At 37.1% G+C, this 16,308-nt stretch overlaps 1 protein-coding gene across 1 annotated transcript in view; it reads left to right on the top strand.

Moving 5' to 3' along the window:
• Positions 1-1,825, top strand: part of hs6st3a (heparan sulfate 6-O-sulfotransferase 3a) — a 33,882-nt gene extending 32,057 nt beyond the window's left edge. Inside the window, exon 2 of the mRNA XM_055214264.2 lies at positions 52-1,825. Coding sequence (XP_055070239.2) covers positions 52-790 — 739 coding nt within the window. The 3' untranslated portion in view covers positions 791-1,825. The remainder of the gene's footprint in view (positions 1-51) is intronic.
• Positions 1,826-16,308: the final 14,483 nt, after the last annotated feature.

The following is a 16,308-nucleotide window of genomic DNA, read 5'->3' as shown; positions in this document are numbered from 1 at the left end:
TATTTTTATAGTGCTGGATTAAGTCACTGATCCTCTGTTTGATCTACACAGGAATTTCTACTACATCACACTTCTGCGGGACCCTGTTTCACGTTACCTGAGCGAGTGGAAGCACGTGCAGCGAGGAGCCACGTGGAAGACAGCGCTGCACATGTGTGACGGCCGTCCTCCCACTCCCGACGAACTCCCGGCCTGCTACAGCAGCGAAGACTGGACAGGTGTGTCTTTAGAGGAGTTCATGGCCTGCCAGTCAAACCTCGCCAACAACCGTCAGACTCGCATGCTGGCCGACCTGAGCCTGGTGGGCTGCTACAACCTATCTTCCATGAGCGAAGAGCGTCGTGCCGAACTGCTCCTGAGCAGTGCCAAACGCAACCTCCGTCACATGGCTTTTTTCGGCCTCACGGAGTTCCAGCGGAAGACACAGTTTCTGTTCGAGAGGACGTTCGGCTTACACTTCATCTCAGCTTTTACTCAGATCAACGGCACACGGGCGGCCGGCGTCACGGTGGGGACGTCCACCAGGAGGCGCATAGAGGAGCTGAACGCTCTGGACGTGCAGCTGTACGAGTATGCGCGGGAGCTTTTCTTGCGACGGGTGCAGTACTGCCACCAGCAGGAGAGGCAGGAGGTGAGAGAGAGGAGACGAGAGCAACGCAGGAAAACTAAGGAGCAGAAACCGTCTCAGTTTTCGAAGCCGGGTGAAGGGGAAAGAGAAGATGTGGAAGAGGAAATCAAAACTGTCAGAGGTGTGACAGAAGACTACAGTAGTCAGGTGGTGAGATGGTGAGGCCATCATTCAGTGTTTGAATTGTGTCAGAGGTCTTGGGTGCTTTCAAAAAATCAAGTGAAAGGTTCCCAACCTTTTTTTCTTGGGGCCCCCCAAGTACATATATACAACAGTCTGAGCCCCCCAACTCTCAACTGGTTGGGTTAGTCGCTTTTTGAACCAACGCTGGGTTGAAAATAGCCCAGCATTTTTGAAAGTCTATATAATATTGTTATATTGTTTAAAACATTGTTAAAAAGCTACATCTCTAAGGTATAATTTTTATTAAATAAATCTTCAAACTAACATATAATTAAAGGAAAACACCACCGTTTTTGAATATTTTACTATGTTCGTGCCTCAACTTAGACAAATTAATACATATACATAATACGTATTTTTTCAATGCGTGCACTCAGTCTTTGTGCGGCGTGTCGTGGATGTGTTGGCATTTGGCCTAGCCTCATTCATTCCTTACTGGGCATTCACACCAGACGCGGTAGAGGCGGCAAGCGCAAGTGATTTGCACGTTAAGTCAATGCAAAGACGCGAATAGGCATCCTGCGGCGCGGAAGGCGCGTTGCGGATGGCGCGTTCCCTGCGAATTGAGCGTTGACGAGTTAACCAATCAGGACCTTGCTGTAGTAGTGACGTAATTACAGGAAGTGAGCGGAGTCTCAACAGAGTCGCAGAAGCCCCTCCCATGACGCGAATTTCCACATGAACGTATGGAATGACTAGAATTTCACACTCGGCTTTCACGGGCAAATGAAGCAAGTAAACTCAAAGGGCCCTATTTTAACGATCTGAAACGCAAGCGCAAAGCGCAAGTGACTTTGTGGGCGGATCTTGGGCGCTGTTGCTATTTTCCCGACGGGAGAAATAACTCTTGCGCCAGGCGCAGATCAATAAGGGGTTGGTTCATTATTCATAGGTGTGGTTTGGGCGTAACTTCAAATAAACCAATCAGAACGTCATCCAACATTCCCTTAAACGCAAGTGCGCAAGTTCCATGGCGGGTTGCTATTATTATGATGGATTTACCAGGCGCACGCCAGGAGCCGACCGACATTCTTGTAAGAGCAGTCAAAGACAGAGAAGTTGTTTTGTATGGGGATGGGAGAAACCCTCCCAAAACAGCGTCGGTTAAACAGGCGTGGGAGGAAATACCCACAATTGTCTCATTAGCTGGCATCCCCAGGGCGTTGCGCCGCAAGCTACAATGATGTCAGGAGATGAGGGAATCCCAAGCTTGCCAGCATAAATCGGGCACGCCGTGTAACGGGAGGTGGATCTGCCTTTACACATGACCTGACGCCAGCAGAGGACATCGCTGCGTCCACCCTCACCGCTGAAAGCCAAGAAACGCAAGCAGTCCAACCCCAAAGTACACTTAAAAATCAAGTTCACATACATTAAGGTTTCTTATGAAAACATTTGAATTATTATTTACATAAAATAAACGTAATCCAGCCACACAACAAACTTAGGAAAATATTTTAATCGTTATTTGCATGATAATTTTTTAACGCAGCCACACAATAAATAAAAACTATCACCACAATGCTCACCACAATGATTTTCCTTATCTCATGTGTTAATATTTTTTATTGTTACAACTTATGATTTGCAAAAATAACTGTTGCATCTGTGTAGATTAGATAAGCAAAGTGTGTGCGCGTTGTGCACGCTATGCATTATGGTCAAGCATGCGCCCTTAAAATAGCATAATGAACAACGCGCCACTGACTTTAGACTAGTTTTTTTTGGTCAGTGGCGCATTTGTTTTTTGAAACTGCAAAATAGCATCAGGGATGGTTTGCGTCGGACCACGCCTTCTTTTTTGCACTGAACCGCCCAGGGAGAGCAGGTTCATTCCTATAGTTTGCCGACGTGCGTCTGTGAAGGCAAAATACGAATGATACATGCGTCACTGACAAAGTCAATTGCGCTGGGTGCAAGATAGGGCCCAAAATGTTCAAGCGGGTTTTTGCCACCTGTACCGTGGCTGTTGTGAACTCACCATTAGGATTCAGGCAGGGATGAGTTTGGGAGCCGCCGGGCGCGTCCATGTTTTCCCTATTTGGGGACTGTGGCATGAGTAGTTGCACAGGTATGGTGGCACAAAATAAAACGTGGCGATTTTATAAGCGGATTAAAATGAGCACTATATTGTATGGTAGAAGAGCACTTGGTTTGCGGCACTTCGACCTTGGCGCGCATTAATATTGACAAAAGTTTAAGCGAGAGGAGAAGTAGTCAGGAGTGGTGATGTTACTGCGCGCTGAGGTCGAGGTCCTGCAAACTAAGTGCTCTTCCGCCATACAATATAGTTCTCAATTTTTATCCACTTAAACAATTTGCCACGTTTTATTTTGTGCCACCATGCTTACTTGTGTAACTACTCATGTAACAGCCTTTAAATAGGGAAAACATGGAGGTGTTTGGTGGCTTCTAAATTCATCCCTGTTTGGATCCTAAGGAATGAATAGGACTAGGCTAAATGCTAACACATTCACAATGCGCAGTACAAAGATGAAGTGCACGCATTGAAAAAAAATAGGTATGTATTAATTCGTCTAAGTTGAGGTGGGAACATGGTAAAATACCGAAAAACGGTGGTGTTTTCCTTTAACACACATTTTAGATATAAACTCTTTTTACAAATCAACAATTAAACAGTTAAAGGGCAATGCTTTTATTTTGTTTTTTATTTGTTATTTTTTTGTTTTGTTTTTATTTCTACATCATAAGGTTTTATTTGTTGTCAAGAGTGTCACTTACCCACTCTCGCAATTCAAACACTGTCCTCTTCATGGTCTCCCAAAGGCCTTCTGTCCTCCTTTCAGATGGTTGATGAAATCCATCCATCTAACACCATCAGACCTGTGGTTGTAAGGTTTTAAAGCAGTCATATCTCACTTTTAATCTCAAGAGATAAGAATATTTTTCACCTCAAAGCTTCGGTTCAGTTTCACATTACAGTGTGGTGGCAGGAATGTCTTCACTACTTTTCTGTTTTTCATCTGAGACTTTCATGTGAGACTTATTCAACAGTATAATACACAATAGCGGCCAATTAAAGGACCTAATATTGAAAAACGTTATTTGACTGCAGACATTGTGATTTATCACAATATTGCAATACCAACTGCTACTGTCCTTTGGGGTAATTGGTACAATAATAGTGTGTATAAATGACACTGAACATACAGACGGAATGACACAAACCAATTTGTCTACTTGAATGTTTGCTTGTTGTCTTAAGTTTGTAAAGAGTGAGAGAAGCAAATAAACTACATAGAATGAGAAGTGAGGTTTGCATGGTCAGCAGGTGCATTTTGTTTCATTTTAATTTATTCAATTTGTTTTCCAAGTGTACTTATTGAGTCAAATAAATGCATATGATATATCAAAAAGTATCTCCAGTTTTCCATTTCCTTTAATACATCCCAAAAAACTTTTAAAGGGACACTCCACTTTTTTAAAAATATGCTCCTTTTCCAGCTCCCCTAGAGTTAAACATTTGATTTTTGCAGTTTTGGAATCCATTCGGCTGATCTCCGGGTCTGGCGGTGCCACTTTTATCATGTCTTAGCATGGTCCATTGAATCTGATTAGACCATTAGCATTGCGCTAAAAATAACCAGAGAGTTTGGATATTTTTCCTATTTAAAACTTTGACTCTTCTGTATTTACATTGTGTACTAGGAATGACAGAAAATTAAAAGTTATGATTTTCTAGGCAGATATGGCTATGAACTATACTCTCATTCTTTGTTGCCGTAACATGGATGCAGCAGGCGCAATGATATTACGCGCTGCCCAAAAATAGTCCCTTTGGTTACTTTCAACAGCAGAGGGCTATTTTTGGGCACTGCGTAATATCATCGCGCCTCCTGCAGCCATGTTACGGCAACAAAGTCCTTGATTATAATGCCAGAATAAGAGTACCGGTATAGTTCCTAGCCATATCTGCCTAGAAAAAATCTAAGCTTTTAATTTTCCGTCAGTCTTAGTACACGATGTAAATACAGAAGAGTCAAGTTTTAAATTGGAAAAATATCTAAACTCTTTAGTTATTTTTAGCGCGATGCTAATGGTCTAATCCAGTGATTTTCAAACTGGGGGCCGCGAGATGGTGCCCGGGGGGCCCCAGTTTTATGACATTTTATGAAATAAATAAATTTATCATGAATTCTGTGTAATTAAACCTAAAAAAAAATAAGGCTACTAACCAAAATCACTACTTTTTTGTATAATTTAATGGTTTTTTTATTAAAATGTTGAGTTTTAGAACAAGTTTTCTTTGGGGGGCCATGAAGGAATGCACCGTACACAAGGGGGGGCCGCACGCTGAAAAAGTTTGGGAACCACTGGTCTAATCATATTCAATGGATTATGCTAAGCTATGCTAAAAGTGGTACCGCCAGACCCAGAAATTGGCTGAATGGATTCCAAAACGGTAAAAATCAAATGTTTAACTCTAGGGGAGCTGGAAAATGAGCATATTTTCAAAAAAAGTGGAGTGTTCCTTTAACTGTTTTAAAGTTAATTGATTATTAAATACTCTTGCAACTCCAGGTTTCTATTTCACAGAGATACCATCTTGTTACAAAACTAAACAATTCCTTTATTTGCAATGCTTCGTATACACATAGACGTTTCAGCAGTAACAACATAAACAAGCGGCTGTCGTGGTTCGCACGTAACTTCCGGTAAACTCCGCTAAGAATAAATAACAACAAAGTTTTTTAAACGTAGTTTATCTATATAGCAAGCAAAAAACAATACATAGATTACCTAGGAAACCAGGGCTTAAAAACGAAAAAAAATTAGCAATCGTTTCACTCCGAGCAGAATCGATATTTTAACGTTTCCGTTTTTGCGTTCCTCATTGACCATTTACGTTCCGAAAACGGTTTACTTAGAAAAAATACCGGTTAATAACGTTATTTTAATTCTTTAATACTTTAATACTTTAACAAATGCATGCATACAGACTAATTTTCACACAAAAATAATAACATAACACATGATATAACTAAACTTCAACATTTCATTAATTGTTAAAACCACAAAAGAAATACCTGCATTAATTTAAAGTATAAACAGCCGGAAAAAACGACCCGTTTTATGCCGGTGTTGTGTCGAACTCAGTTCCCCCTATGTTTCCCTTTAGTGTAGTGCTTTTATAGCGTTTTTATCACGTTACATTTAGAAAGATTAAAGATTTGAATTGGTTATACTAAAAAGGCATAATATCATGTATTTTATAATACAATTTATTAAATATTTCATACATTTGATAGTTTCCTATTAGAGTATTTCTTTTAAAATATAGCCTGTCTTTTTCTTTTTTTTCCTTTACTGGTTGTTTTAAAAATGTAATCTTTGCATACATAATTAAATAAATATTATACATATAATATGATTCATACTGTAAAAATAATTGACTTACCATTAAGAACAATACAGATACATTACAGAAATGCACACATATACATCTCAGTAGCCATTAAAACTTTAAATATATAAATAATAAAACCTATAACGTGATAAAAACGCCATAAAAACACTACACTGAAGGGAAAAATAGGGGGAACATAGGGGGAACAGACTTCGACACAACACCGGTCTTTTACTGGTTGAAACCGCAGCATACTCTCCTGGATGTTTACGTTAAATGTGCCTCTGTAAGTTACTTCAGTGAATCCTGGCTACTGTACTTCTCCCCCACATCCTTTAATATTGCAGACAGACTTGTTAAGACAGCTTGTCGTAAGAAAAATAATAACGAAAAGGAATTTCTTGGTGGCGACCCATCTAAAAAGTAATTGACAGTGGTAAGTCCCCTGGCTTTTTTGAGTTACAGTTTGCATCTTCATATTTCCAAGCAAGTTTTAACTTAAACATACCTCTGAACATTTGATGGGTAGCTTTGTGGTTTAAGACAAATGCTATCGGGCCGGAGACTCGATGACTGCGGCGCGGGCATTTCACTCACGCTATGTGTCAAAGTCACTCACGCTTGATTCGTCAAAGTCACATGTTGTACTGTTCAATTCATGATTGGTCACTGATAAAGTACAATATTAAAGAAAACGATAAAATAACGTTATTAACCGGTTAATGGTAATTTTAAATAAACGTTTCTGTTCAGAACAATTAAAATTGATTTTGTTTTCGTTTTCGTTTTTGTTCCTGTTAAAATTTCGTTCGTTTCCGGTTTTCGTTTTCGTTCCTTGAACCGTTTCAGAGCCCTGTAGGAAACTAAAACATTTATTGTCGACGATGCATTTGTTCAAGAGATTAGTTTAGCAACTAGTCAGACCATAAAAAAAAACTAAACCGGAAGTAAAGTTTGTATCCAGACGTGTATCACGTCAGCGCACGTGCGTCTGATGAAACCGTCTATATAGAGATGCACAATATACCGATCAAGGTTGCCAGGTTTTCACAGCAAAACCCAACAAATTGCTACTCAAATTAGTCCAAATTTACCCAATCATGTTTCAAGGGGGGGGGGGGGGGGGGTCTCCAGTAAAAATCGCATTCTGGGGGTAAAATCTGTTTTTGCAGGGTTCATTTGCTAAAATTTGCATTCCTGAGACTAAATAACACATTATTGGGGTGGTTTCACAGACATAAAAAACAGCTTGTGGCAACAATATTAAAGTAGCCTAATTCAGCAGAAAAACCACAGATTTGTCAACCCTGGTATTCAATTACTTCGAATGACATCTACAGATATCGATAGTTATTATTAAAACTTTTATTTTGAAATCATAGAAATGCAGAGCGTACAAACTGGATTTCTGTTGTCATTCTCATTGACGATGTCCGATAGTGGGAAAATTTGCTTTTATTTCCTAATACCAATTATAGGCCGATACATCGGTGCATCCCTACAAATGAGGTAGAAATACTTTAGCGTTCCGCATTTTTGTTATCAGAACAGGGAGCAAGTTTACATTTTATTAAAGGACAAGTTTGGTATTTTACACTTAAAGCCCTGTTTTCGGATTGTTTGTGATGGGATAGAGCGGTTTTGACTGAAATTTGAATATATGATGCTGGCCCGAGAATTTTTGGGTGATTGTTGTATCACCTCCCACCTCTAGAATGGCTGCATAGGTGCACTGGAACAATCCTTCATAAAATACATTAAACTTTTGTTTACAAAGACGTGAAACTCACCGAGTGGTCAGAAGTGTTCACTGATATGCTCACACAAAATTCGCTGCAAAAGATGCTTTCCAACAGGTTTTATCGTAGTTTTTGTCCAACTCCATTGACTTGTATTAGATGTGCTGTGATGTACGGTATTACTCCGCGCCGGGAACTTTGTTTGTATTCTTGCAATTGGCAATGGCGGATTATCGCCACCAACTGGGCTGGAGTGTCTATTATTCAAACTCTCAGCGGAACAATGTACGGGTGTGAGGCGTTTGGAAAAATGGGTCCACAAGTTAACAACGAATGCTAAAACACCTGTTGGAAAACATCTTTTGCAGCGATTTTTGTGTGAGCATATCAGTGAACACCCCTGACCACTCGGTCGGTGAGTTTCACGTCTTTGTAAACGAAAGTTTAATGCATTTTAGGAAGGATTGTTTCAGTGCACCTATGCAGCCATTGTAGAGGTGGGGGCTGATACAACAAACACCCAAAAATTCTCGGTCCAGCATCATATATGTCCAAATTTCAGTCAAAACCGTTCTATTTCATCATAAACAATCTAAAAACAGGGCTTTAAGTGTAAAATACCGAACATGTCCTTTAAAACTGCTAAAAATTATTTTCAAGAACAAAAATATTTGTTTTCAGTAAAAAAATATCTAAAAAATTCTTAAATTAAGATGCTTTTTCTTGATGAGCAAAACGACCCAAGCAAATAAGTCTAGTTTTCAGACCAAAAATACCAAATTTAAGTGATTTTGTTCATAAAACAAGCAAAAAAAATCAGATTTTTCTTGAATTTAGTGTTCAAGATTTTTTTGCTTACCCCATTGGCAGATATTTTTGCTTGTTTTATGCACAAAATTACTTAAATGTGACATTTTTGGTCTAAAAACTAGCCTTATTTTCTTGGGTCGTTTTGCTCATCAAGAAAAAGCATCTTACTTTTAAGAGTTTTAGATATTTTTACTGAAAACAAGACATTTTTCTTGAAAATAATTTTTTGCAGGGTAGGACTATTTACAACACATTTGATGTGCTTTTACACCGGAGCTGTCATTTCAGGATCTTACGAGATAAGAATGAGGTCATATTAATGTGTATTCATAACTTTATGAGGCTGTCGATCATAATGGTGACTGAAAGCAAAACATGATTTGAGTCACATGCACAGATGAAGATAAAAGACTTGTTGACTTCTCTTTCAAAAAATAGACCTCTACAGAATTTACTCCATCTGGATGGATGGATCCAAATCACTTATTCACATTAAAGCGGGTGCATGCAATAAATTACCTATTTACATGGCACAGAGGTGTCCATTTTTTTTAAAGGGGGCCAGGTTGAATTCTGTGAAATGTAGCATTCGAAATCGAAGGAAATGTGAGATTTTGTAATTAAGAAATTGTGTTTCCAATCAACCTGTTATAACAACGTGTTTGTGTGTGTAGGCAGAGAGTTTGGGCATGTGGTGCTATATGTGCTCTCTTGTGAGTCTATGTGGTTATGTACAGACGAGCTGCTGAGCTTTTGCATGAGCTGCCAGACTCGCAGCTATAATCTCCTAAAACCTCAAGAAACCAGCTCCCAAAATAGACCACAGAAGCGAGCCCTGAAATAAAATCAAGACGGATGAAAGAAAAACGAAATTCTGAATGAGGCAATCCAACAACCGTGTCAATCCAAAAGCTTTGTGTGATATCTCACCTCTACCACCTTACTGTATGTAAAATGTGCATTGGTTAGTGCATTAATAAGTCCATTTCCTCTAGGACTTTGCAGTTCCTACACAGGAATGTTCATTTTTGTGTTAAGTCACATTTATAATAGGGCTCCTATGAAACAGCACACTTCTCAAGTTGCCCAGAAAAGTTTTTCTATCCAAAACTTCTTATACCTTCCACTACCTATTAGTGGCTTTTAAATATCATGGGGCAGTTTCCCAGACAGGGTTAAAATTAAGCCATTATATAGTAAGTGCAGACGGTTTGTGGGAACAACATATTCAGGTCGACACCGTCGCACACTTTGACATATTCCCCTGGCAAATGCCATTAATGAGCAGCTCACTGTGACTTTCGTGCAGGTGACCGGCAGCTGTCCATCCTGATGATGTTTGCAATGCATCGTACCATCTGCTTCCATCAACATCAGCCACGTGTCCCTAATTAATATTTCACCTGCTCAGAAAGATGGATGCAGAAGATAACAACCTTCCAGGGACGACTAAAATAGCCTCCTTATTTCTTCCATCTCCGATTATGTGGGACTGGTGATTGTTTACTGAGACTCAATGATACTAGAAATGTTGGATGAACATAGCTAAATTCGGAAATGAAACAGTTTTAAATTATAGTGCGCCAAATATGTAAGTGGTTTGGGAAAGATTAATTTATTCAACTTTAAATAAGACTTCCCAAGTAATTACGAATTGCATTATATTCCTGTTGAGTTTATCTATTAAAAACATGAAGATTATACATTTAATAAGGCGGCTTTCAATATATTGACCTCCTTAATAATTTCATAGGTCTTTGGTGTTTAAAAACACATCTTTTCCCTCTACTCTATCTATAGCGGGGGTTTTAAAACTAGGGATGTGCAAAAATATCGATACAGCTAACTATCATGATACTTTTTCCACTATAGTGTGCCGATATTTTAATCTCTACTATCGGTATTTTAAAAAATAAATTCTGTCATCCCTCTGTGTGCGTCAAACGTCCTCCTCCACCGCTGCTGTAGTTGTCGCTGTCCAGTTGTCTGTCATATACGGCCAATGTCTCAGAAGTTAGCGGGAGTGAAAAAATGGCAGAAAATTTAAAGACACCTGCAGCTTTCTTATGGACGCACTTTGGCTAAAAAAAAGTAAAAAAAATCAGCTCTTTTTTTTACTTTTTATAAAAAAAAGAATAAGCATTGCAATGTATCACAACATGCAACGTATTGTATCGTATCGTGATAAATTGTGTCATGCCCCATGTATTGTGATACGTATCGTATCGTGAGGCCCTTGCCAATACCCAGCCCTAGTTGAGACCCACTTGTGGGTCGCACGGTCGTATAAGGTGGGTCGCTTGGCTGTAGTGGTGAGTTTTCAAACTGGGGGCCACGAGATGGTGCCAGGGGGCCCCAGTTTTATGACATTTTATGAAATACATTAATTTATCATGAATTCTGTGTAATTAAACCTAATAAAATAAGGCTACTAAACTACTTTTTTGTATCATTTAATGTTTTTTTATTAAAATGTTGAGTTTTAGAACAGTTTTTTGTCACAAATTTTCTATGGGGGGCCACTAAGGAATGCACCGTACACAAGGGGGACGCACGCTAAAAAAGTTTGGGAACCACTGGTTTAGTCCAAGCAATGAAAATGATTTTAATATGTAATACCATTCAGGTATTTTGATATTGCAATTATTAAACTTACATTTAATTAACTATTAATCAGTGTTGAAAAAGGATAACGTTTTGGGTGTGATAGACCCCAAACTTTTAAAGAGCAATTGCATAAGGAAATATACATTTTGTATATGGAAAACTTTATATCATTTTTAAAATTTACTTCTCAACTATACATTTATGCTGTGTTTTTGTGGAAATTTTAAAGTTTTTTTTACCTATTTACTCCACAATTACTTAACTAGGCCATAAATTGGCTCATGAAAAATTATTTTTTTTAAAGAAAAAAATCACTTAAATGTCGATCTTAATTAAACCTAAAGGGGCGGTTTCCCGGACCAGGATTAGCTTAATCCAGGACTAGGCCTTAGTTTAATTAGGAAATATAACTAGTTTTAAACAACATGCCTTACTAAAAACATTACCTGTGTGCATCTTGAAGTAAAACAAAGGGCCCTGATGTATTTTAAGATCTGTAAGTGAAAGTTGTTTTCAGTTTGGAGAGCTCTTAAAAGTGTTTAAGTCTAGGACTAGTCTAATCCCTGTCCGGGAAACCGCCCCAAATTGTTTTTGGACATTACTATGTGTGTTAGAATGGGATACAATACTGACATCTGCTGGTTAGTTGAAAAACTTTGGAAATTATAATTAAAGAAAGAAAGAAAGAAAGTGCAATGACCACATATATTCAATAGAGGTCAATAGGGACTTTTTAAAAAAAGTTTTTAAACAAACTTCTCCTCAAAACTTTATGATATATATTTTGCGAATATATATTTAAACATTCTGATATAGATACAAAAATCTGTATTTTGTGTGTGTACCTTTTAATTATCACGTTGTGGGGACCAATTGTCCCCACAAAGATAGGAATACCAGTGTTTTTGTGACCTTGTGGGGACATTTAGATGTCCCCATGAAAGCTTATAAATCAAACAGAATGGTATTTCTTGAAAATGTGAAGTAGAAGAAGGGTTTCTGTGATGGTTGGGGTTAGGGAATGGGGTAGGTGCGAAATATATTTTTCATTTTCCCGTTCAGTTAAAACGTTTTTTTTTCCCATTCATTTTTAAAGTGAGGTCATTTTGACCCCAAAAACCTTAAATGGTATTTTTGTTTATACACCTTTAGAAGAACCAAATCAAGCCCAGTTTTTTGTCCATGTTTAGATAGATTATTTAGGAAAAGTCACAAAGTTTCATGCGCCTAAGATGAAGGTTACACTTTTAAAAAATGAAGGAAAAGTCCAGTGGGGTCCCCTGGGATCCCAAACACTGAATAAGGATTAATAAATGACAAAGGAAATAAAAATATGCAATTATAAAAGTTTTGTTTCAAGTGCATTTCATCATATTTCTTTTACCTAAAAATGAATTTTACCCAAAAATTTTAGGTTTCTCTTGGTGGGTCCCGGCATAGATAATACCTATATGGGTCGCAAAATTATACATTTGGGAACCCCTTCTCTATAGCCTATGATACAACTCTTTATGGAGTCCACTTAAGTGTCTCATTCGATTGACTTGCCTGATCCATCTCCTATGTCTTAACTTCTTACACCCTGAAGCTATTTTGGGGATTTTCGCCTGGATCTGGCCTACCCAATTTCAAAAAGCTTCCCATACCCACATGCAGAGGTTTACATACAAAAGTTTGGTATCATTTTACAGGAAACCCTTTGAAATTACATAAAACACTGTTGAAAGTGCTAAACATGGTTGTATGTGATGTCAGTCCTCTAATAAACACAAAAATAAATAGGCGCTTTTTGATGTTTTGTTTTCTAAAGTTTTTATTTGAAAGTGTATAACTCTGGCCCTGAGTGCCTCAGCTCCCTGCAGACAGTTTTGTTTGATTCCAGCAATTGTCAGCTTACAGAGGAAAAAATTTTTTCTCTATCATAATCTGTCCAAGAGTTATTTTACTCCAGCTGAAGGGAGGTACCTTATACCCTTTTTGTATACGATTTCTGCCTAAAAATATTTGAAGTGCTCCCATAAGCACATACAGTGGAATAAATGCAATTTCTTTATATCATTTTAAAGAAAACCCTTTGAAGTTACATAAAAAGCTGCTGTTTGTGACAAAAATTGTTATTTATGTTGTTTTTCATATGATAAAACACAAAATTTCCTTTTTTATGTTGTAAACACTGTCTTTGATAGTGTATAACTCTGGTTCTGTGTGCTCTAGCAGACTGCAAACAGTTGTGGTTGTTAACAGCAGCAGACAGTAAACACCCCAAAAAAGAATGATCTCTTTATCATGTCGCATTCAAAAGTTATTCTTATTTTACTGAAGGGTGCGAAAATACATTTTTCATATAAATATTAATTTTTTGTTTTGCACATATAATAAATAGCAAGGGATTATTCATGCACACAACCAAAGAAAATGCTGTGAATGGACTCATTTTTTAGAGTAGGACCTAAGAGAAAAGATGGTGTATCATTTGTGGCTATATGTGCTATCTGAGGCAGCTCACGCTCAAATTTCACATAAATTTACAAAAGACCATTTTTTACCTTATTATTCATTCAACGATTGTTGGGTATGTGTTGATAATAGAACAAAAATAACGCTGTAGCCTTATTCCTGAGAGTGAGAGCTTTCATTTGATATAAGACTTGCCCATGTTTGTCATATTTGAAAAATATGAAATATGTAAATATTAAATGATATCAAAAAATATGGGGGGGGGTGATAGTGTAAATTAAGTGTAAATAACTTTCTTACAGTAAAAGATATGTCAAAGTGATGCATATCTGCAGAAAGTAGAGACTCTAAGCTTTCAAACAGTATCTCATATGCGTTACTGGGGTCCATGACGGACCATTAAAGATTAAAAGAATATTTTATATTAAGTCAAAATACGAAATTTTGGCCACGGGACAGGGTCCTCAGGGTTTAAGAGGTTTTAAGCCATTCATACTGACTGACCAAAATTTATTTAGGTCGTCTTGCTTAATGTTTCAGCAAAGGAGTAAAAGTTTGCCTTCCCCCGTTTTAATAACGGGCATACAAAAGAACACTTGCAGATTCTATATTTTATAATAGCTTTGATTTTACATTTATATTTTACAGACGCTTTTATCCCAAACTGTTTTTATTATTATGTGCTCCTTGGGATCAAACCAAAACTTTTGTGAATGTATCGCAATAAGCTACAGGAACACATTTTTACATTTCCACCTTAAAAGGAAAAATAAGGGAAAAAACTGACAACATTTACAGACACTAAAAATTAAACGCGGTTCAGAGACCACTAGATGGTGCTATTGACCAAGAGTCAGTCACTTCATGATACATTTTAACATGACCTCAATACTTTACAGGTAAAATGATAGTATCACTTTTTTGTTAGTAAATATCTGAATAAAGTACGTAAATAAATCATAATAAATAAATAAATAAAAAGTATAGACAGATCATTAGGCTATTTGTGTCATTTTGCAAGTTTCAAGTAGTTAAGAGTTCTGTGACGCTGTTAAGATTTTAATTCTATAGAGAGTTAAAACATACGATGACACAATATTGTTTCTCTCTTAAGTGGAGATCAATGTAATAAATCTGTTGCAGGGAGAAAATGTACAGCCTCATTCTCAGTTTATCAAGAATGAGGAGTCAGTAGGGATGAAGATGAACAGACCGATCATTTCTCATTCTGACAGGAATATTAGGATCCACAATCCTCACAGGTCACTCTCCTCACATAAGAGAACAGCTGTTAAAAAATACCTCAAAAGTCATCATTTCAGGCCCTGTGTGTGTGATGTTCAACCGAGTGTCAAAGTTGATATGATTTTGACTGATATGGATAATATTTCTCTCTTCGGGTCACTGGGTGTCCGTCTGCAGATCTTGCTTTATTTTTTTATATTCCGATGTGTCATGACTCTTTTGCTTTACGTTCATCCTAATGAAATATTGCTGTTGGATATAAAGAACGTCATCCACAGCTTGATTTAATGTAAGTTACAAAGGCTGATGTTTTCCATATAGATTATAACAATAAATGTATCACTGCATGTTTACCCATATTTGTAAGGACCAAATGTCCTCACTAACATTACATAGTAAATCATGACAACTAACTTGGCCTGGATATGTACTAGTTCTCACTAGATATACAGGTCAAATCATGTTCTTTAATGTTAATCACATGTTTCGGTGTGTGGGTTAGGGAATAGAAACCCACATGAAAAAAGAAAGAAATATTTTGATATTTTTGTATACACTGTAAAAAGTCATTCTGCAGGCTTGTAGATTTGATGAAATTGAATATGTAAACTTTATTTAATAAAATTAATTTCATGTAGTTTGGTTTTTTTTTGTGTGTTAAAATTCTTTAAAAATGACTGGAATAAAAACAACTTATTGTTTTTATGAAGGATTTAGCTATTCTTATTGTGTATCTGCGCATGTAGCGAATACTGAATAAATCCAACGTAATATTAATCAGCTGTTTTAAATAAAAAATATTGCTTGTAATCTGTTGCCACACTTTTATTGAGTAGATATGGCATATTATTTTTTATTGTATAGTGCTAGATCTTTGTCTAGTATACACAATATTTTTGTTTAAATTTTAATAAAATTTTTAATTGCAAATTGCAGTTTGGCTTTTTGAATATGTTAATATTAAGGAGTTTATAGAGTAAATCTAAATCAATTTTGATTTGTTGAATGTAATTAATGATATTGCTTGTAATCTGTTGCCACAATTTTATTGGGTAGATGGGGCATATTATTTTTTACAGTGTAGTAAACTGTAGTAACATTACTACTACAGTGTTTTGATCCTTACATTGTAGCCTCACTTTTTTCTATTTGCAGATCGATTTGAAGATCGGTCAGAAGGCCTTGGGCAGGAAAATGATGAATGAATATGAGCAACTTTAAAAAAAACAAAAACATTTTTATTACCATCAGTCAGTAAGATGCACAAAAAA

The sequence above is a fragment of the Misgurnus anguillicaudatus genome, chromosome 8, assembly GCF_027580225.2.
Source record: "Misgurnus anguillicaudatus chromosome 8, ASM2758022v2, whole genome shotgun sequence".
Classification (NCBI taxonomy): Eukaryota; Metazoa; Chordata; class Actinopteri; order Cypriniformes; family Cobitidae; genus Misgurnus; species Misgurnus anguillicaudatus.
This window is presented reverse-complemented; position numbering and strand designations above follow the sequence as displayed.